This window comes from Corapipo altera, unplaced genomic scaffold, assembly GCF_003945725.1.
Source record: "Corapipo altera isolate COAL_440 unplaced genomic scaffold, ASM394572v1 51, whole genome shotgun sequence".
Taxonomy (NCBI): domain Eukaryota; kingdom Metazoa; phylum Chordata; class Aves; order Passeriformes; family Pipridae; genus Corapipo; species Corapipo altera.
The window spans coordinates 8,405,721-8,427,592 of NW_020884892.1; the positions used below are offsets into that span (position 1 = coordinate 8,405,721).

The following is a 21,872-nucleotide window of genomic DNA, read 5'->3' on the forward strand; positions in this document are numbered from 1 at the left end:
AGTGCGCGGGGTCACTCAGAATACGGCTTTTCCAGCGGGATTGGCTGCCGGTTTCCTCTTGCCCCCTGCCTCATAAGCGCCGCTCCAGGCGGGGGCACTGGCGGACCCGGCGGCACCGTCACCTGGGTCGTTCCCGCTCCACCTCCGGGGCGGGACTGCGGGCGGCCGAGGCGGGGCCGGAAGCGGCGGCAGCGGCTCGGCCGAATCCGGTGGCGCCACGTCTGGCTCGGGGCTCCCTCGGTGCCCGAGAGGCGGCGGCGGCGCAGCCGGACCCTCGTTTCGCCTTTCCCTCAGCGGTCGGTTCGTGGCGAGGCCTCAGCGGCGGCAGCGGCCGGGCGCGGCGGCGGCGACATGTCGGACCTGGGGGACTGGTTCCGGAGCATCCCGCTGATCACCCGCTACTGGTTCGCCGGCTCCATCGCGGTGCCGCTCGTGGGCAAGCTGGGCCTCGTCAGCCCCGTCAGCCTCTTCCTCTGGCCCGACGCCTTCATCCACCGCTTCCAGGTACGGGCCGCACTACCGCTCCCGGCGTGCCCCGCGGCGCCCGCGCCATAGGGCAGCGGGGTCCGGCGCGCGCTTGGCCTTCTGGGAGTTGTAGTGCGAGGCCGCGCCGGGGCTGCGGGCGGGGCCGGCGCTCTCCCCGGGCCCCGCGGCCTCGCACTGGAACAGCGCTCGGGGGTCACCGGGGGCGGCCAGAGCCCCTCCGGCGGGAGCCGAGCCCTCCTTCTTGCTTAACCGGTGCAGGATTAAGAGCCCGGGTTTAGCCCGTGCTGTGCTCGCAGGGCCTGGGCGGCGGTGCCTGACCCTGCTAGAGTGACAGTGACAGAGGGCTGTGGCCCCTGGCAACCCCGCAGTTCGTCTTGTGTCTCATTCTGATGTGTTTTTCCCTAATTTTTTGTTGTGGAAGTTGTTCTGCCTGGCGCTGGTTGTTGTGCCGAGGCATTCTGTGACCACAAAACCCGTGGCTGTGGCTTCAGGTGGCTCTGTGTGACCGTGTGGGTGTGACTGCGGGAGCAGAGGTGACAGTCAGCTGTGCAAACATCCCAGCTGCGGGTGGCTCTGGGGACTCGGGCAGAGCTACGGGAGAGACATGGAGCTCCTGGAGCGGGTCTAGTGGAAGGCAACAAAGATGATTAAGGGACTGGAGCATCTCTCTTATGGGGAAAGGCTGAAGGAGCTGGACCTGCTCAGACTCGAGAAGAGGCGATTGGGAGGGGGCCTTATCAATATTTATAAATATCTAGAGGGAGGTGTCAAAGGATGGAGCCAGGCTCTTCTTGGTGACGTGCAATAGGACAAGAGGCAATGGTCAGAAACTGATGCACATGAAGTCCCACCTGAACGTGAGGAAGAAAGAACAACTTTACTGTGCGAGTGACTGGACACTGGAACAGATTGTCCAGAGAGGTTATGGAGTCTCCCTCGCTGGAGATACTCAAGAACTGTCTGGATGCAATCCTGTGCAATGTGCTCTAGGATGACACTGCTTGAACATGGAGGTTGGACCAGATGACCTGGTGTGGTCCCTTCCAACCTGACCCATTCTGTGATTCTGTAAAAAAGTGCATCTTTTGCACCTTCTGGCTTGGAATTTGAAAAAGCTTCTGCTTGGGATTGTCAGCTTCCGTGCGTAGGTACGGGCCACACAAACTAACAACTAAAACCCTGAGGTGTCAGATGTAGAGTGTATTAGCAATGTCAAAAGTGTTCACAAGTTGGACATAGTATTTTCCCTTGCATTGTGATGCTACAAGTTCAGTGTTTTACTGTGCAGGTGTATAGTGGGAGAGGACTCATAGGATGAACAGAAGATGAAGGAATAGGAAAGATCTTGACCTTTATATTTCTATTATATTTGCTCATTATATCTTCAGTGCAAAAGGCTGAGTATGAAAAAAAAGTTTAAAAGATTGCTCTAGGAGGGACTGTCCATGTATCATCCCCAAAATTTAATAGCTTAGAGAACTGTTTTCCCTCTAGTTTTGTTATTTCTCCTGGAACTGTGATGTTCAGGATCCTAATGCTCTGTTTGGAACTCTTGCTGCTTAGGGAGCTCAATTATGAATGGCCACTTTCTGTCCTTGCTACATGCAGTTGGCTGTGTCCACTATTGGTTGTTGGGAGGCTCTATAGCAGGTCTAAAATGCTCAGAGCAGCGTGTGCTGTCTGGAATGGTACACTAAAGACTGTTGTGTGAGTTGCTTGGCCTCTGTTCAACAGGGAAGAATGGGGTTTGTGTGGATGCTTTTAGAACAGTGTAGCATCCTTTTGCACTGCAGTAAAGAGTCAGTACTGCAAAGATGTAATGAAAGCAATCTGGGAAGCTTTGTGTGATTTCTGTTGTAATCTTAACAGTTTTGGTTATCAGATTAAAAAAACCCCCACACCTGTAAAAGCTGCTGAAGCAGCAGGAATTGGTACTTGGACTGTTTTTAATCTTTCCTTGATCTTCCAAGTAATTGATAATGAATGGAAACAAAAAGCCTGTGCATATGAGTTCATTCTACAGTATATAAATAAATCTTTCTCTTTTGATTTGGACAGATCTGGCGGCCGATAACGGCAACTTTCTTCTTCCCAGTGGGACCTGGAACAGGATTTCTCTACTTGGTGAATTTGTATTTCTTGTATCAATATTCATCACGATTAGAAACAGGTATGTTATCCATTAATTTTTGTGCATGTGGTGAGCTTTACCTGAAGCTGATACAGGTGGCTCATCTCTGTGCCAGCTTACATTGGTCAGTGTGAAACTGCTCTGAAAACTGATTTTCTGGGCCTGGTGCTTTCCCTTGGCCGTTTAGGATCTGAACTTGATACTTGTTTCAGTAGGAGTGCCTGGTGCTTTTAGTTGTTGGATTTCAGGGAGTGAGACAGACTAAATGATATTACCTCTGTTTCCTTGTTTCTGGTGTCCTCTGACACAGAAGGGTGTTAGAGCATATGTAATAAAGGGTATATCCATTGGGAGAAAATAACATCAGTTTTTCCTCTTTTTATTAGGGATGCTTTCTTGTGTTATTTTCTGGTTTGTGTTGAATTGAGAGATACCTTCTACAAATGAAATTTGAAATACTGTTCTTCCAAACAGATACATGGAAAAGTTAAGGGACTAGTAGGATTTTTAGTTAAGGAGAAAAATTCAATGGAAGAAAGGAGATCAGATAATGGATAATTTCTCTCAAAAAAAGTGATTGTTGTTGCAAGGTAGCTTCAAAACTAGTTTTATTTTGCACTGCACCGTTCATTAAAGCTAGGCAAAAATTGTTTATGTTGAAGTAAGTAATAAAAGTGTTTTCAAAGCCAAGCTCCTCCTGGAAGCCTTTGAACAAGAATTTCAGTATAATTGTAATGGAGTCTTAGAACTGATGGTGTAAGGGGGAATGCATTGCAAGGTGATGTTTGGAAAGTCCCACAGTAAAGAGATTCCTGGTAGACCTGCCATCCAGAGACTATTGTGGAACCCCATTTAAGTCTTAAGAAGAGTAACAGGGAAAGGGAGGAGTGGTGCCAGATTGTATTTGGTTGTTTTCTTAGTGAAAGAAAGTAGTAGTTCTATAGCTAGAAGTGATTCCTCCTCTGAGCCTTTCTGCAGTAGATTATGAACATGTGAGAGTGGCAGTTCAAACATTCTACCAGGCAAAGCCAGGTGCAGGAAGAGTTCCTGGATAATAGATGCAAATTCTTTTAGCAGTAAATTCCTACTGTGGAACACATATGAATTTTGAAATTGGAAAGTCAACTGTGTTGTTGTTTGAACCAATGCATTTCTTTTTTATTACAGTCATTTTTCTGGTTATAAATTAAGTTGTTGTTTAGATTGGCCCTTCTTTCTGTGAAAAACGCTGGAATCCTTCTACATGTGGGAGGTATATAAGTTGCTGATAATGTTTAGAGGTGGAAATCAGTTTTGGTCTATGCCTCCTTTTGTCTATGAAACTGAGGAAGTGAAACTTCTATTTTCAGCATTGTACATTTTTTTTGAGCATACACTGGTGCTGCATGCCAGCTTCAAATTTAGTTGTCAAAAATATCCATATGGGTTTGTACTGTGCTTTTGCTTTTGTAACAAGCTGACCTGTAGCTTCCCGAGGAAAGGGAGATTGATGTGGTTTTGTTTTGTTTGGGTTGGTGAAGAACATAACAAATATCAACAGAGAGGGAAGAATATGAAGAGTTCACTCTCCAACAGTATGAATGATGAGATTATGAGTCTGCAGCTCTTTCCAGATGACTGGATTATACCCTGGGCCTTACAGAAGGACCCAGTGGAATAGAGCTCAACCTATAGCTGTGCTGAGCTTTCTGGCATCTGTAGTTCAGTTTTCTTAGATATTCATTGAAAAGTCAACTTAAATAGCTTGTCTAATATTCTTCCTAGCAGTCTCCTAGATAACGAGAAGTGAAAAATCTTAAGGGAGTAATAACAGCTTTGATTTCTTCCTACTCTGGAGGGTTTCCTGAGCTGGTGTTTCTGCAGCCTTAGACAGCTTCTTCTCTTTGCTTGTTTCTATTTGTTTGTTGTATAGCAACAGTAAGGAGAAAACTTCAGTTTATGATTTCTTCAACTTTAAAACTTTCCAATATATTTTTCTAAGTGTTTTTTTCCCTGTCATGTAATTTGCATGGCTGAACTTAAATAATAAACTTAAAATTGTTGTTTTAGTAATTTTGTTTTACATAGGCTATTCTAAAAAGCTATCGCTTAAAAATAGGTTTTCTTCCTTTACATTTTTTGGGACGTAAAATACTTGTAGGAAGCCAAATAGTGCTAACATGAAGCAATAGCCTTCTTTCTAGGCCTTTTGATGTTTAATTATGAGCATGTAATTCAGCTTGTCTGTGGTGCACTGAGTTTGTCACTGGTCTGGGTCTTTTGCAACAACATTCTCAGGCTTTCCTTGCCTGCCTGGGGCTCTGTGAAGGTTGATGGGAGTCTTGCACAGGTGTCGAGGTCTGTGTCAGCTTTTTGCCACACTTTGCAAGAGTGAGAGCCTCAAATTTTCATGTTTGCAAGGAGTTGTTTTAACTCTTGTCTCTGCCGGGTCACAAACCCAACTGGGCATCTAAAGATACTTTTGTTTAGTATGACCTGCAGGGAATGTTGCTTTTTTTGTTTGTTTGTTTGTTTGTTTCCACTGTCCTCAAAAAACTGACATATTTGAAATGGGAAATTAGCTTAGAAGAAGGAACAGAATGTGCTGCAAATGTGTACCTTCCTTGTCATGGATACTATTTTTTTTCTGGAGTGTAAAAAGTGTCGTATCTCTTGAGCCTGACTAGATGATGCAAAGAGGTTGCAATTTGCCTAAGTAAGGACTGTTTTTCACGACTCAGTCATTGTGCCTAATGTCTCTGGCTTTGCTGTGCACGTGTATTTTCTTATTCTGTCTTTCTGACTGGCAGTTTCATATGAAGGATGAGATCTAACTCCATTTTGAAGGCTTATGTAGTTAAAACCACTTATCTCCAGAGTCAGTGTGTTCTTTTTGAGTATAGACACTGCAGTAGGCTGTCTTATTTTTCAATCTGTAGGTTGTTCTATTCTAAGGCTTTTTAAAATTTAAAAAAAATAAATTGTAAACCACAGACTGCATGTAAAGCAACTGTTAATAACTAAGCTGTTCTTAGACTCCAAAAAGTAAAAGAAAAAAAAAGTCGTCTTAATTTCTTATCAAAATTTCAGTACCATTCCTAATAATTCTTTTTGTTTACAGGTGCTTTTGATGGAAGGCCAGCAGATTACATGTTCATGCTGCTGTTTAACTGGATCTGCATTGTTGTATCCTTCTGCTCATCATCAAATTTGAGAATATTTTGGTTCTCCTGTTTCTGCCTTAAGTATGTTCAAAGACTGGGTTTTATCAAGGAACGGTTTTGAAATGTAGCAAATGTTCACAGGCGAGTTTGTAAGTGTGTAATCTTCCTGGAAAGGTAGTGGCTTGCAGGGAGAACACTAATAAACATGCTGATAGGGGTATGTAATCTGGAGACTAGAGTTCTGCTTACATAAAGCTCAGCTCATGTTGTGTGTTGCTCGTGCTTCCGTGGTGTTCTCTGTATCACTTCACTGAGCTGCTTTTGTGGGTTGCTGTGTGAGCTAAGAGTAAATTTAGTGTGTTCAAGCTGCTGTATGCAGATAGGACTGATCACTACCACTCCCTGAAATTCAGGTACCTCATGGAGAGGTCCTTTACATGCTGAGTAAAAGTCATCTGTGAAAGCACTGTTGTGATACCTGAACTGAGCCAGCTTCCTGAAAAATATGGGCTCGTTGGTTTGAGAATGCTGGGAAACACTTTTTCCATGTGCTGTTCTATCTGAATTTTATTTTAGATCTTGAATACAAAACTGGGAGGACTTACTGATAAACCAGGTAGTTGTGCTACCATTCAGGGATTTTTAGAGGCTGGAGAAATGGGCTGCTCAGGAATGAAGCTCTGTAAAGGGAAGTGCAGAACCCTGCTCTTGGCAAGGAGCAGCCTCAGGCACCAGAGCAGACTGGAGACTGGCAGTCTGCAGAGTATCTTCCTGGAAAGGCCCTGGGTGTCCTGCCGAGCACCGAGTTGACCATGAGCCAGGAATGACAAAGGTGGCCACCGGCATCCTGGGCTGTGTTAGGCAGAGCATTGCCCCCAGGTTGAGGCAGGTGATTGCTCTTCTCTGCTCAGCCTTTGAGAGATATATGGGGTCTGCATCCAGCTCCAGGTTCCCAAGTACAAGAGAGACGTGGACATAATGGAGTGAGTCCAGTGAGAGGTCATGAAGATGATTAAAGGGTTGGAGCATCTGTCACATGAGGAGAAGCTGGGAGAGCTGGGCTTGTGCAGCCTGGGGTGTCTTGTCATAGAATCATATGTAGTTTGGATTGAAAGGTCCTTAGTCCAACCTCCCTACAGTGAACAGGGACATCTTCGACTAGATCAGGTTGCTCAGAGCCCTGTAACCTGACATTGAGTGTTTCTGGGGATGGAACATCCACCACCTCTTTGGGCAACCTCTGTCAGTGTTTCACCACCCTCATTGTAAAAATTTTCTTCCTTATACCTAATCTAAATCAACCTTCTTTTAGTTTAAACTGTTACCCCTTTTCCTTTTGCAACAGGCCTTACAAAATGCTCTGTCCCAAACTCTCTCAGCCTTTCCCTATAAGAGAGATGTTCCATCCTCTGATAATTTTTGTGGGGCTCCTCCAGACCCACTCCAAGAGGTCCATGTCTTTTCTGTGCTGAGGACTCTGTAGCTGGACACCAGTTCCACAAAATGAAGCACATTTAAATGTAAGAAAGACCCCCTTTTACTGTAAGGGCAGTCAAACACTGACAAGGCTGTGGAACCTCCATCCTTAGAGATGCTCCCATTCTGTCTGTGCTGTTGCTGCCTCCTTGTAGCAATTTGTGGTGGCACAGCACATGGAAAAAAAGGAGCAATGACATCAGAGAAGTCAGGAGAGCTAGTGTGTAGAAATGCCTTATCAATAGATTATCTCCAGTTGCATTCCACTCTGTGGAGGGAATTGCTATTCCTGCTGGTCCTGTTGAGCCACAGCAGTAACAATGTGCTGTTAGTTATGTTGTTACAAAGATGAGGGTTTTCTTTATGATTGCAGGTTGTTCACTGTGAGGTATTAGAATGAATCTAATTGTGACTTGGCTTTCAAACTGGTCATTTAAAAGCTCCCAGTTGCTTGTTCCCTATGTGATGTAAGGAGCAACCTGAATCCATGGTCTGGGAAAAGGATGGGTGTCATTTTATGTGTGCTCATGAACTGCTAAAAGCATTCTGATCATAGCAAAATCCCTCAGTGATTCTTTCTACTCAGCAGTCACTACAACAGATCCTTTGAGCTCCAGGGTGGGAGAGGAGTATTAAAAGCCTGCATTGATGCACTTCAAGAAATTATTTCTTTTCTATGACTCATTGGCAATGTATTGGGGTTTTCTCATGGCCTGGTATTTCTTTAGCTAGAAAACCAAAATTTCAGTGTTGAAGTAATGAAAGAATCCAGCGGTTAAACTTGTATTGTGCTCTTATGCAAGCAAGGACTGACTGAGTTCGTAGTTAGCCAGTTTCCATCAGGGAGGAAAGGCCAGTGCATCTGTCAGCCCTCAGGGTAATGACTGGAGGTGGGAGCTTGAAAGGCTACCAAAAGGCAATTACTGAAACTAAGTGTGTAAGTCTCTAGATCATGGGATGTTTTTATTTTTTTACCCAGTGTTTAACTTAAAACAGTGTTCCTGTGTAGTACTATTTTAAACATTAAAGGCCTCTGCATGTGTGTTCAGTGTGTCTGCACCTTCTTTTTATTATCTTAGTCTGTCAGGTTTTGCTGTATTTTCCTTAATGGTGCAATGACAGATAACTGGCTTGGCAATGGACATGCAGGTAAGTGCAGTGCCCTTTCTTAAATAATAATTTTGAGGAACTTTATGACTACTTAATAACTTTATAGAGAGCGTTATCGACTTAACTGCAGAACAGTGTTAAGCTAGGCTGGTTCATTTTATATCAGAATGGACTGCTGTGTGTGTATTGTTAATTTTTTAGTTCAGGTTAGCTTCAGCTGATGGCATAAGCCTGGATCTGACTGTCACACCTAACCCAGTTAGGGAATCCAGGAATGAAAATTGGCTCATTGTACAGTCAGGAAGTGTTCAGCCTTTTACTAAAATGGACACAAGATGTCACCTCTGCGCTGTTTCCTTTAATGAAAGTGGATCTCCATTCTTACTTTTTTATTTAAAAATGATTCTTGGGTTCATTCATCTTCTCAAATTTAGTGTGCCTTTTACTTGCCAATAGAAGATCTTTTTATGAAAAACACAGCTTCAGATTGAGATCAGAACTGTGAAGTGCAAAATCCTCACAAGAATGATTAAGATAGTGGTGTAAATTTTTGATGAGGTAGTTCTTATCACCCCAAATATTAAAGGGGAAAATTGGGAAGTGTGTCTTGGACACAGCAGAGTATCAGTATTTTCAGCCTGCCTCTTCTGTTGTGTCTTTATCTGTCCCCATCACCTAAAACCTGCACCAGTATCTGTAGTATTTTGCACAAAATTATTTTAGCATTTATTGGATCACTTATCAGGCTCCTCTGGTAGACAAAACCAAAAATCTCTAGTCAGGACTGAGTTCTGTTAAGGGCTGTCTACAACTTCGCACTTAAAATTTTCTTTGCTGTGGGGAAGACATCACAAAATTTTACAAAAGCATGCTGCAGTCACCCATACATTGTATGAATTTTAGACTGATTGTGTTGATTTGTACATTTTAAAATAGGTACTTAAAATGTTTGGGTTTTTTTAAACTGGATACAAACTATTGCTTAAAAGAGAATCAGTTGTTTGATGTACAAACGTGGTTTTCTTAAAAAAATGGGGGTTTTTTGATTGTGTTTAGTGGCCTTACTTGAAATTGGGAAGATAGAGTAGGATAACTGGCACTATTCCTATGTCAAATGCTTTCAGAAATTAGATATTCCTTTGTTTTTCCAGTAAAATGAAAAGAGTTTTACTAAAGACTCTGAAGTGCTCATGTGGTGAGTCAGAGTGCTGGTGCACACGCGTGGGGCTTGTGGAAGGCTGGGCTGGTAGTGGTGTGCCAGCGTTAATGTCGAACCTGTTGGATAGAAGCTCCCCTGAAGGGATGAGTTTCAACCTCTTCTAAACACAGGAGCTGGTTCGTAGCATTCAGTCAGTTCATGGAAATGTTGCTGGTGCAGTGTGCTTTCAGAAATCATATAGCTAAATAGTGCTTTGTATTTCTTTCACTAGAAATAGTCCAATCACCTAATATGCAGTCACAGTAAGGAAGTGTTTGAAATAGTTTCACCTCCCGGCGTGGAGTGTGGGTTATCTCCAAGCTCTACCAAGGCAGCTTTGCCAAGGCTGGCTGCAGTGCCCTGAAATGGTGATTTACGGGTGCCCCTCCTTTCTGAGGTGCTCGTAGGTGGCAGTTCAGTGGAGTACTGTTTGGGTTAGTGCCCTGGAAATGATTGTGGCACTGGTCCATGGCTGGCTCTGCTGTAGGTGTCCTACCAGGCAACTGGGTGCAAAGGAGTTCTCCACAGCTGCTCTTTCACTTGGTGCAAGTTGGAGCCCTTTGCTTTGGCATGGTCTTGCAAAAGAGAATGACCCAAGAAGGTTCTCCTCCTTAGCTTTCTCAATGGCTTTTTTACAGATCCATGACACGTGGTGGCAAAGATTCTGGGGCAGTCTGTAAAGACTTTACTGATGTACCATGCTTACAAGCCACTTTTGAAGCTTATGGCTCCTGCTGCCTCTTTTAGTTTCTTTAGTTTCTGTGAAAGTGTTTGTAACTGTTTGCCTTTTTTATTTCTTTCTTAACATTGCAGTTGCTGATGATTCCACTCATCATGTCAGTACTTTATGTGTGGGCCCAGCTGAACAGAGACATGATTGTATCGTTTTGGTTTGGAACAAGATTTAAGGTAAGTCAGGCAGGATACTGGAAAGGTTCCTGCCCATAAGATGCATATGTAGGGGGTGAGGGGTAAAATATAAATATTTTCTCTTATTAAAGATGTTCCATAGCTGTATACTCTTTGAGATGCAGCAGAGACAAATTTCTTCGTGGTTTTCCATGTGGTGTCACTCAGTGTGGCTTTACTGAAAAGATGTCCTGACAACTGAAATTCATCGTTCTGAAAAGAAAAAATTCCTGATAAACATTAGCCTGGATAAAAGCTGAATGTAGTGGCAAAATGCTGATACTTTAAATTGTTGTTTACTGGGTGACCTTGTCTGTTTCTGCCAGGTCTTGTAGTGGAAACTCTTTTGATCATTGTTTCAAGACCTTTTCAAAGTCGGAAACTTTAGGACTTTGTTCCAGATGCAAGCATGCTGTGGAACATGGGGTGCAAAAGGCATGTCTACTTATAATGTTTAAATGAGTATGTTTTGTGTAAAAATGTTACTCTTCACTCATTTTGGAGTATCTTCCCTCATAGGTTGAATCTCTTTCAGTTAATAGGTCAGGATTTGTGTAATGCCTAAAACGCTGAGGTTATGATCATGCTCATTAGTGCAGTGGGAAGTTGAGAGCAGGTTTACATCCTTAACTTGTACTTACAACTTCTCTTCACTGCATTCCTTTTCAGGCCTGTTACCTTCCATGGGTTATTCTGGGATTCAACTACATCATTGGTGGATCGTATGTATTTACTTCTATGGCCAATTTGAAGTTATAAAAGCTTTTAGAGCTATTTAACTTGCTACTGAATTTAGAAGTAATATTAAAATAAGCTTAAAACCGTATAATGTGACTGATAATGCCTAGTGTCACATGGTGATGATTTAAGATAAAAGCAAAGAGGAGGTGTGCATGTGAGAACTAGAAAATGTAGATGAAGGGAAAGTAATAAGTTTGTTTTATTTTCTAATGACTTGTATGTGTTAGGCCTTTTCCATGCTAAAAAAGTAACACACAGTAAACAAAGATGTCATTCATGTGACTAACCATCATTACTGGTTCTAGAAACAAAGTTAGCTTGCCTCTGACAGTGCTGTTACTTCTTTCCCTCCCAGTCTTGTCTATCCTGATTTTTTTTCAGTTTGTGAAACAAGGGAAAATGGCAATAAGTCCACAGAGTGCCATATTAGCACTTGATGAAGTCTTTGGTCTGTCTTGGGTTTCTTTGAGTAAACTCCGTGATGCAGAAATCCCCTCTCTGTGCACAGTCTGTCTCATTGGTGCCCTGCATTGGCTGGGGCCTCTTGGTGCCACTGTAACACAATTAGTGACAATAACAAGTTTGAGGTTGAGTTATAAAAGGAGGAGATAGCACAGCAAAACCAAATTCCCTGTTCTGGCTGTGCCTCCTACTGACTCATCCGTCACTTGTGAGAACTGCTTGCTGTTAGATACCTGCTGTTTCTATGCATGACAGAAGATACTCAAGGGCCTCCGGTCAGCTGTGTTTTTGTAAAATTGGGAACAAAACAGCTCAGTACAGCGGGAGACAGGTTGTCCAGTGAAAACAGCAGTAACTTCTCTAGCTCTGCAGACTATTATTTTAGGCACTAATAGCTGTACGGTCTAATTCCCTGATGTAAATAAGTATTTAATTGCATTTTCAGTTCAGACTGTAGAGAAGGCTTGGAAGTGTTGGCACAGAAAGTTGGCCCTTCTAAAGAATTGACTGCAAAATGCTGAGAGAAGGAAAATTTTTTGTGTCTCACAGCCCTGGCAATGCCTGTGGCAGGTGAACACGAGGTGATCACTCTTATTTTTGGAGAAGACAGCGTGTAAAACAATTCTTTTTTTTTTTATTTGCTTTACAGAGTCATCAATGAGCTGATAGGAAATCTGGTTGGACACCTGTATTTCTTCTTAATGTTTAAATATCCAGTGGATTTGGGAGGAAGGAATTTTCTGTCCACACCTCAGTTCCTGTAAGTGACCTTATTCTTTACCTCACTGTTTGTTTGGTCCAATTTTTTGTATGATTCATCAGACATATATTTGCTGGGATTTTAAAGTGTAAAATACTTTGCTAAATCAACCTGCTTTAGACTATCATGTTGACTGAGCTGATGAGTCATCAAAAATGTTGAGTTTCTTTTAAACGGTCCACATGAGAGTTCTCTGTTACCTCTCTGGATGACTTATGTCATTTGCCCACTCTTAAAAGTGAGAGTGAAAGTCATAGTTCTGCTAGTGAAGTGAGCTGTAATAAAGAGAAGTCCCTAACAATTATCAGATGGTATTAAAAAAAAAGTTTTATCCTGTAAGTCATCTTCTTTCTGTATTCCCATGTATCATTACAGTAGCTACCAGTTCAGCAACGTCTAACAATAATAGGAGTCAGTTGTAGACTTGTTCAGGACTATGATATGATTCTGCTTTGCAGTCTGTACCAGTCACCTTAACTGAGACTGCAAGTCTGAAGTGCTTTTTCTTGTGATGTGTTTGTTGTTTTGGCATTGAAATACTACAATCAGAAGCCTAAGTTTTTAGCTTCAGTTGTCCTTGTCCTCATCCTTTTGGGCTGTAAATCTATCAAACTTTAGTTAGAAACTTTCTCTATCAAACGTTAGTTAGAAACTCAGTTAACCCTCTTCATAGCATAAATTGTTGAATTACAGTTATACTTTGTGTACAGATTTTAATCAGTAGGGAGGCTTTATATTCTAATTCTATGTTTGCAAGCCTCTCTAGTAAATCTAATTTTCTGTAAGGATTAGAACAAGATCGTTTTTAAAAATGTCTTTCAAGGTGGTAACAGCTCTGAAAGTGCCATCAGTCTTGTTGGATACATGCAATTCTCCTGATTCCCAGAAATGGAAGTTCCTCCGTATTCCCATTTCTCAGTGTGCTGAGGGCTTAGATTTGGACAGGATTCTCTGAAGTTCTACTGTGAAAAGCCAGTTTTATTGCAAAGTCTGTCAGCTAAAAGGAAGTGCATGGAAAAGTAGTCTGTCATTTACCCCCAGGGTACAGCTGTTTCTGTAACTCCTCTTCTGGTTTGTCCTAGTTACCGCTGGCTGCCAAATAGGAGAGGGGGAGTGTCGGGGTTTGGTGTTCCTCCTGCCAGCATGAGAAGAGCTGCAGAAGATCAGCAGGGTGGTGGAAGGCACAACTGGGGCCAAGGTTTCCGACTAGGTGACCAGTGAAGAACTCCTGCCCTTGGAAAACATCAACTCTTCAGTTTTAACTGGATGTAGAACCGACCGTTCCTGGTGCAGAGCATGCCTAAAGAACTGAGCTCTCTGTAATACTCTTGGATTTAACTGATTAGAAGGAATGTTTCTGGCTCAAGAGAAAATAAAAAACTCCGGAAGGAAAAAAATGTAGATCTTGCTCCAGGTTAGCCAGTAGTGTCCAATTTGATTCTGCCATTAAAAATAAGCCTTCTTTATATAGTATTGTCTGTCTGTAACAACAGGATCCATTGGCTGTCTTGTTCCATCATGTGATGGAACAAGCTGATGGTGTTCTGTCTCACCTGGTATGTTAAAACTTTCTTGACCATGGTAAAATAAGGATCCAGTGTGAGGCAGATGGCTCAAACAAGCCCCTAAGTTTAGGAAGCTGACCTTTTCCATAGCTGTGTTAAAGTCCCAGGTTCTTTGGAAACATTATTTTAGTGATATCTCTCTGCTGCATTCATAAAGCAAATTGCAAATGTTTCATTTCTGTTATTAAGCTGTGTTTTGAGGAGAGTTTTTTCCTTGGTGTGCAGCATTTGATCTGCTACATCATGGGCTGGGCAAGCCTAAGAACTAGAGGGCTTTTGTTTGAAATGTCAATAACAGATATTCACAGAATTGAAATCTCTGAACTCTTCATAGCATGTTACAAGGCTTGTTCTGGTAAAACTGAAATTGTCTGGCTTTTTTTTTTTTTCCCCTAAGATCTGTGAATTCTTGGCTTCAAGGTTTCTGTTTTGATTGCCAAATTGGGTAGCATAAATACTGCTTAAACTAGAAAATGTAACATATCATTGTGGTTAATACAAAGGGTACTGATTGCAGCATTGTTTAACTGAATCTTCATCTTTCTCTTAAAAGCTTTAAGACATCAAAGAATCAAAGCTGGAAATAATTTTTTGCAGGGTCAAGATACAATAGAACAGATTGTTTTACTGCAGGACTCTTTCATTGTCAAATAAGAAATTGTGTACACTGTTTATTAGTAGCTGTACTTTTTTTTTTTTGTAAAAAATTATTACATGGAAAAGGGAATGATTCTGTACAGTAGTTTCCTTGCACTGGGTTCCCATGGGCAGAGCACATGGCTAAGATCCAGGAATCTGTAACACCAGCTTGTTACTGACTCACTGCATGCACTTGAGCAAACTTCTTACTTATCCCAGCTTTTCCAGCTGTAAGGAGGACTCATGCATGTCTCACAGCATTCTTAAAGACAGCTGTCCCTGACCTCCCTTGGATGGAGCTGCTAGTGAGCCAGTTGAGGCTTACGTTCATTAAATCCAACACTTCACATAGGAACACAATTACTCAAAGCTTAACCGAGACTTCTAAGTCAGAATGTAGTTGCTCACTTTTTGTTTTATGGTTGGAGGAAGGAGAGCATTGTCACTAGGATGAGTTTCAAGTCTGACTGAATTGCCCTTTAGCACTTGTCTGTCATTTTACTGGGTAGGTAGGGCACAGAAAGCTGTTCTGCCCCAACTTAGGTATCTCAGGTAACTGTAAGTAGGCAAAGTCAATCTGGGCTGAAACATTTTTATTACTGCTTTGCTTCTTCACTAAAGCTGGGTTTTGAAGGTATAAAAACTTGTAAATACTACGTGAGGGGAAGCCAAGTGGAAAATAAGCAGTTGGACTGAAAGTTTTCAGCTGGCCTGCTTGAAATAAATGCATGTTCCATTTCTTCACTGCAACTCAATTATGTTGATTTGGCTCATGGAAAAATGTAGAAAACTGGTAGTGTGTTTAAGTTTTATTTTTACAGGAAGTTGGAGTTCAGCAATCACTTGCCATTTTTGTCTATTCACTGATGAGTTTTAAAGATGCTCTTGTGTCTTTCTGTGTATAAAATGGTAGGTAGAAAAGAGGAGTGCAGTGTTGTAAATACAAATTTATCATTGACCAACAGCTGTTATTTGATGTGAACTTGAACAGTCTGAGAACCATCATTTTGATAGGAGTCATGGTACAGCTGGTCTTTTTAGTCATAGTAATATCACTGTGCCCAAAGCATTTGTCTTCATTTTGAGTCAGGACCCAATTGTTAAGTGAAGCTGAAGCCCTGGCATGCTCAAATTGTAGAGTATCTTTGTATGGAAGGCCTGAAGGAAGGCTTGAGTGAGTGAAGGCGTAGCAAAAGTAATTGTCCTGGCCCTTTGCACCGTGCTGGGTTTTGCTTTCTAGTACATCCTCCTCCTCTAAATTAGGAGGAAAAGGTTAGCAAGGAATATAGACTTCTTATAAGCCTTGATTAGCTTTTGAGCTGCTTCAGGTCAATTTACTTTGTTTATGGAAAATTCACTTCTGAATTCCATATTACAAGCTCACTTTGTTACTTTCTCACTTTGTCACTTGACCTGAAGCACTGTTTGTTTTCCCACATACATTTGACAGTGGCAGTCTCTTGTTAAATGAGTACCTTCTTTCTTATTTTGTACAGATAATTTCCCCTTTTTGTAATCAATTTTTGTTGGCAAAGTTTTAAATTAAAATTTTAATCTCTGTTACTGTCTCTGTTTTGTTAAATCATATTTCAGCGTAAGACAAGCTTTGTGATCTGCACATCTCTGGGGATTGTATGACAGCTGCACTGTGACACCATCTCCTGCTGTCGATAAAAGTACTCAAGAAAATTACCTGCTTTTGGGTGGGAGTCTTGTCTTCTCTGATCAGTTGCAAAATCGTAAAGGCATTTTCTTTGCCTCTTTATACCATGAGTTTTGACAGTCTGTATCCTTCCTGGACTATTACCACTTTACAGCTGTTTTTTGTATGCTTGATTATTAATCCTTTGTCCTCTGGGAGAAAGCATCCTTCTACTCACCCTTAAACTTGGTGGGATTGATACAGATCACGTACTTTTCCAGGGGTAAGCTTGGAATTCTGCAATACCCTCTCTGTCCAGACAGATGTGCAAAGCTGCCAGAATTCCTTTTGAGGCTCTTACCTCAACTGATTTGGAGACAGACTCATTGGGCATCCTGTGAATGACTCCTCTGGTCCTCGTTGTTCATCTGACTGCACTTCTGCTTGTTACCACAGTGGCATCAAAGAAAATCACGGATTTGGTGCATAAAGCACTGTGTGAATTTGTTGTGCTCCTTGAACTGGAAAGTCTTGGTCGATACTAAATACACCAGATAGAACAGCGTGGCAAGTGTGTGCCTTTTGATTTTGCTCCAGTTGCAAAAAGAGTCAGCAGAAGAGCCAAGAATATGAAATCAAATGCTTCATCTTTCATTCCTATTGCTTTGTCTTGGCAGTAGCTCCTCTCTGAATACAGCCTGGTGATGTGGTGTTGCCAGTGACTTAATGAGAAGCTGGATCTGTTGCCATCTAATGGTCACACTAGAAAAACTGAGAGTTTAATTCTCAGAGTAGCATATTGCTTGCAATACAACGTAAGATTCTGTGTTTGTATATCCCTGTGTACCTTATCAGGGAGGAAGACTGCTTTGCCCTGATGGTTAAGGTAGTGACTGGAGAGATAACACTAATTTACAGGCTGAAGCTTCTGATATAACAGGTCACCTAATGACTTTGTAATCCTGTTCTGCATCCATAAAATTAAGATGATTCATATTCTCCCTTGTTCTGTTACTAGACTTAGGATGGTGGATCAATTTGCACTTGCTGTAGTATGGCAGAGCGCTAATTTTGGTGAAGATGTTCTCAGCATTGCCATTACCTTCACTAGTAAATGGCTTTTCTTGTTTTATGTATCTGTAGATTCTTATTTTGCCACCAGTGATAGTAACAGTGTGAGTCAAAGTTCAGAATTGAGTCTATTGTGATGATTTGATTAAGTTAAAATTTGTAACATGTGCATATTAAGCAGAAATACTTAAATCAACAAAAGTGATGATGTGCTGAAATGATGAAAACACTTCAGCTGCATGTATTTTTCAAGCACACTGTTTAGGTGATGAAAGAAATTCTGTTTGCAGCAGTGGCTCACCCTTTTATCATCTGGAACATGATCTAGGAGTGATTACACTGCTTGGGAGCAAAAGGGCATAAAAGGAGCTGTAACTATGGGATGCTGGCAAGGCCTCTACAGAATCCTGTTGATGTTGGAGGGGCAGAAAGTAATGATGAAACCTTAATTCTGGTGCTTCCTTTTTTTATTTTGCCCCTTCCTCCAAAGGACAAAACACTTGAAAAATGCCATTAGAATCAAATCAGTTTTTAAGGCCAGGTTTCTCTGGACTACTAAACCAGCCATAAGTCTTTGTGATGAAGATCATGGCAATTGGAGGCAGTGTTTAAATCAAAACCATCAGAAGCAGTCTTTTTGCATCTGCATGTTTATTTGTATTTCTTAAGGGTGTATTTAGTCCCTGGACTGGCCATGGATTAAAGGACAGCGGGTGGATCCCTTTATCAGTTGTTTGATTCACTTGTCATTGTCCTCAGAGGTGTGAGAATGCTGCCTGTGCCAACCCCTGGGCTTGCCAAGCTGCTTGTTGAATCTCCTCAGATATTCACAGAACGTTCTGAGTTGGAAGGGACCCACAAAGATCATCAAGTCCAACTCTTAAGTCAGTGGCCCTTATGGGAAATGAACCCATGACCTTGGCATTATTAGCACCATATTCTAACCAATGGAGCCAACCTGCTCCCCCTTCACACTACAGAGTTCAGGTCACCTTGTGGTAGGTAGGTAGGTAGGTAGGTAGTTAAATGGAGGAAGTTTCTTAGCAGTAATGTTTCCCTTTGCTTTCAAGTTAGTGTATCGGTTAGCCCTAATTAACCTGTAGATTAATTAGTAGTTAGCTGTACCAGACCCTCAGCCTGTTTTAAAATCAGAGCTCCCTCAACTACTCCAACTAAGAAGGCTTTTTGTAGCACTTGGCTTCGTTAAGACTTGCTTGCCTGGCACTGCTCAGTGTTGGTGCTGTGAAACCTCCATCAGGCCATGGTTACAGAGTTCACTCACAGTCAAGAGGGCAGATGAAGGGGGCTGTCATCCCTTTGTCCTTCCCACCCTGTGCTCTGGGTGGGCTGCATCTCCTTTTGGATTAGGCTGGGATTAGGGTGGAGGGGCTGCTGCCCCCCGCTTTGCAGTCTCTACAGTGCCCTTTGTGCATGAAGCTGTTCATAGACAACAGAGAGGGTCTCAGATCAGTGCAATCAAAACTGGTTTTGTTACCTGGTACTTGGGCAGAGGTGAGTGTTCATAGCCCTCTGTGGGGAACAAATACTGTGATGGAGGAATGCAACTCAAGTTACATCTTTGCTTCTTTTTTTTATAAAAGTAGTTTGTGTGTGGCGGTGGTGGATGTATGAGGTAGAGAAGCCTAAGGTGCTGTTTTTTGGATGGAAGGATAATTTAAATCAGTCAGGAAGGAATCTAAAGTTGCTGAGAAATTGTTTTTTAAGTGGACTTGAGAATGGGAAGAAAAAACATTAATCAGGGATTGTATTTGTTGATCAAAGAATGTTTTTTAAAGTACTTTTTTTCTGCAATATGGGCTCAGAAAATGACAGTCTCCGTTCAGACCGCAAAGCAAAGCTGTCTCTGTCCTCATCTACTGAATCCTTACTCCTACAGGGGGTGGAGGGTCAAAGGGAGACACTGCTTGGTATTTGTATCTACAACTAGACTCAGGGATAAGCCTTTGGCTAGAAGGAAGCCTTGATCATGTGCATGCAACACCACTGTAGCTGTCTTTTTAAGCCGTTGTTTGTTGACTGAACTGCCTGTGCTTATCACTGTTAAGAATTTAAACAATTGCAAAGAGAAAATGGCATGTGTGTGCCTTGGGCATTGGCGTTTTTTGTTTTAGGAGCTTAAGCTAAGGAGTTAACTGTAACTGATGTTAATGTTTTGGTATTTTCACTCTGGAGCTTTTACATACAGAGTAATTTTCTTAAAAGCTGATTCAAAGCTCAGGTGCTAGAGGTTTTGGGCTTTTTAATGTATAACAAGGGGAAAGTTAGTCTTCTCCTGTGTTCTGTTCTGTCTCACCCTTCTTCCCCAAGGTATGTAATTTAAGATCAAAATCCAGTTAATGTTGAAAAAGTACAGCAAAGATTCTTGGGGAGCATCAAGAAGCTTGAAGACCCCAAAGCTTTAAGCAATTGGTGGCATTGTTCTTTCAGCCCTTGTGGTGTGTAAAATTAGAAACCAGATTAAATTTTGAAGGGATTGATATTCTTAGAAGATCATGGTCAGGATCTACAAGCAGGAGTGCAAAAATTTTGCAAGAGTTCAAACTTTTGCTGAAATTAGAGGTGCTCTGGGTCATCCAGCACGGGAATATTTACTTTTTTTCTACTCCACAGTTCAATCTTAGCAGTGTTCAAGTTGAAGTGCATCCTCACTTGTTCACAGGGACGGATGTTCCTCTCTGGCTGTGTCAACATCTGGTTTGGCTTTAGTAGTACAAGTAGCACATAGCCAGGGGCAGGGGCTCCCCAGGGAGACCAGCACACCTAAACACACTGAAAAAAAATGTGGGGGAACTGGGTTAAGAGGAAGGAGAAAAGTGTGAGGCATGACTTGACTGTGAGCTTGCTTTGTTTGACTTTCTATAGTCAGTTGTGTTGAACTGGTGGGCTTGCACAGCCCAGGAGAGAGTAGGACAGACAAGGATGGCGAAGTGGCCATATTATTTTGAGGAGGCTCTGGTTTGGCCCCTCATGGGTAGTAGAGCCTTTCCCAAAGTGTTTCAGGGAAACCTGAAGATATAAACTGCTGTTCCTGAAGGCTGAAGAGGGGAAGGTGGCTCCTACTCTGCAAATAAAGGCGTAAAACCTTGGTGTGTGCAGAGGGAAGGTTCTTAGCTGGAGAGCAGACTTGTGTGTGCTTGCAGCATGTGCAGGTTTCATTGGAATAGTGTTGGAAAGAAATTGTGTTGAGGGCAGGGAGGTTTGCAACATGGGAATAATTCATGTGATACTGAGGAGGAGGAAATGCTTCAGCTTTTTATTTCTAAAATGACTCTTCATTTAGCATAGGAGATATGATGGGTTTTCTGTTTGCTTTTAGAGCTCAAATAAAACCTTAAAAGCTGAAATCAGAGCCTACTATTTTGATTAGGGCAAAACATTTTTGCAGCCTTTGTTTCTAAAAGTGTTGTGTTGGCAGCTTCTTACTGCAATAAAATAAAAAAAAATAATTTTGTGACTTGTCTGAGATGGGATTTGCATGTTGCAAAAATGCCTGTCTTGGATCATTGTCAACAGGTTTCTATCTCCTTCACTCTCTGAGCAGGAGAGGTTTAAGAACCTGTAGCTTCTGAGGAGAGAGTTTCTGCATTCATGGTGAAAGCTTCCTAGCATGTCTGCTGCTCTTATTGGGGTAGTTACAATTCCTGTTTTAGTTTTCGTTTATATTTTAGTAAGAGCAGTATTATTGCATTTAAATCTACCTTCCTTCTTTTTCATCTGAAACTTCACTCAAAGTGTTATTAATTTAATACTTCACAATAGCACAGGAGGAAGAAGAGGGATATTCACAGCTCTACTGCGTTGTACCCACACCCACTGCCTGCATTCTGCAGAGGCAGGAAAGACTTACAGGAATCATCAGATGCCTCTGCAGACTGTAAATCCTCATGAGCTTAGAAAGCCTGAGCAGGCTGGCCATGACAGCCATTGTACATAAAGAACTCCAAATGCAAACAGAAGTTGAGTCTTGATACTTAAAATCATGTGCCCGGTAGCAATATTTGTTTGATAGCGATTTATAATCTTTTCTTGCCTCCTCTACTGGCTGTCAGGCAGGCAGTAAATTACCAATCTCTCTTTTTTTATCTGCCCTGTAGGTAATAACCACTTTAATACCTCTTCCCTTGCTTACATCCATCTCTGTTTTCCAGATATCAGCTACTCATTCTCTCAGATGATCTGATGAATGGAACTAGTTAAATTCAAGAGTTCTGGTTCTTAAATGCCATATCTCCTTTTGGAGCTGCTACCTCAGAAGAAGAGTTTTTGTGCTTTCTGTCTTACCCATTCTTTTTCTAGCTGTTTTAGCTGAGTGTCTTTTGAATTCTCCAAACTTCTTGTTTCTGTTCCTTGGAGCCATCCCATGGAGATGTGCATGGACCGTTTTGGGAGCAGAGGGGAGTGTGAAGGGCCACGGCAATGGCATGTCACTGCAGATAAACCACTCTTCCCAAACAGAAGGGAAGCTGTGATTAACCAAATGGTGGGCTCTGCTTGCTTCTCACCTGGGCTGTCCAACAC

General features: G+C 42.1%; 1 protein-coding gene across 1 annotated transcript; it reads left to right on the top strand.

Annotated features, from left to right (window-relative positions):
* The first annotated feature begins 179 nt into the window (after positions 1-179).
* On the top strand, positions 180-16,180 carry DERL1 (derlin 1). Its single transcript, XM_027645737.1, has 8 exons — positions 180-504; positions 2,545-2,656; positions 5,718-5,782; positions 8,359-8,385; positions 10,358-10,453; positions 11,123-11,175; positions 12,306-12,416; positions 13,499-16,180. Exons 1-8 carry the CDS (start codon positions 352-354, stop codon positions 13,635-13,637), a joined length of 756 nt encoding a protein of 251 aa, XP_027501538.1. The 5' UTR covers positions 180-351; the 3' UTR covers positions 13,638-16,180.
* The last annotated feature ends 5,692 nt before the right edge of the window (positions 16,181-21,872 follow it).

Bases quoted from the DNA above. Each gene is read 5' to 3' on its own strand.
- DERL1 (XM_027645737.1), top strand. From the start codon at position 352: ATGTCGGACCTGGGGGACTGGTTCCGGAGCATCCCGCTGATCACCCGC. The intron at 505-2,544 runs GTACGGGCCGCA...TGATTTGGACAG, and splicing joins CCTTCATCCACCGCTTCCAG to ATCTGGCGGCCGATAACGGC. The intron at 5,783-8,358 runs GTATCCTTCTGC...GTGCAATGACAG, and splicing joins TTAACTGGATCTGCATTGTT to ATAACTGGCTTGGCAATGGA.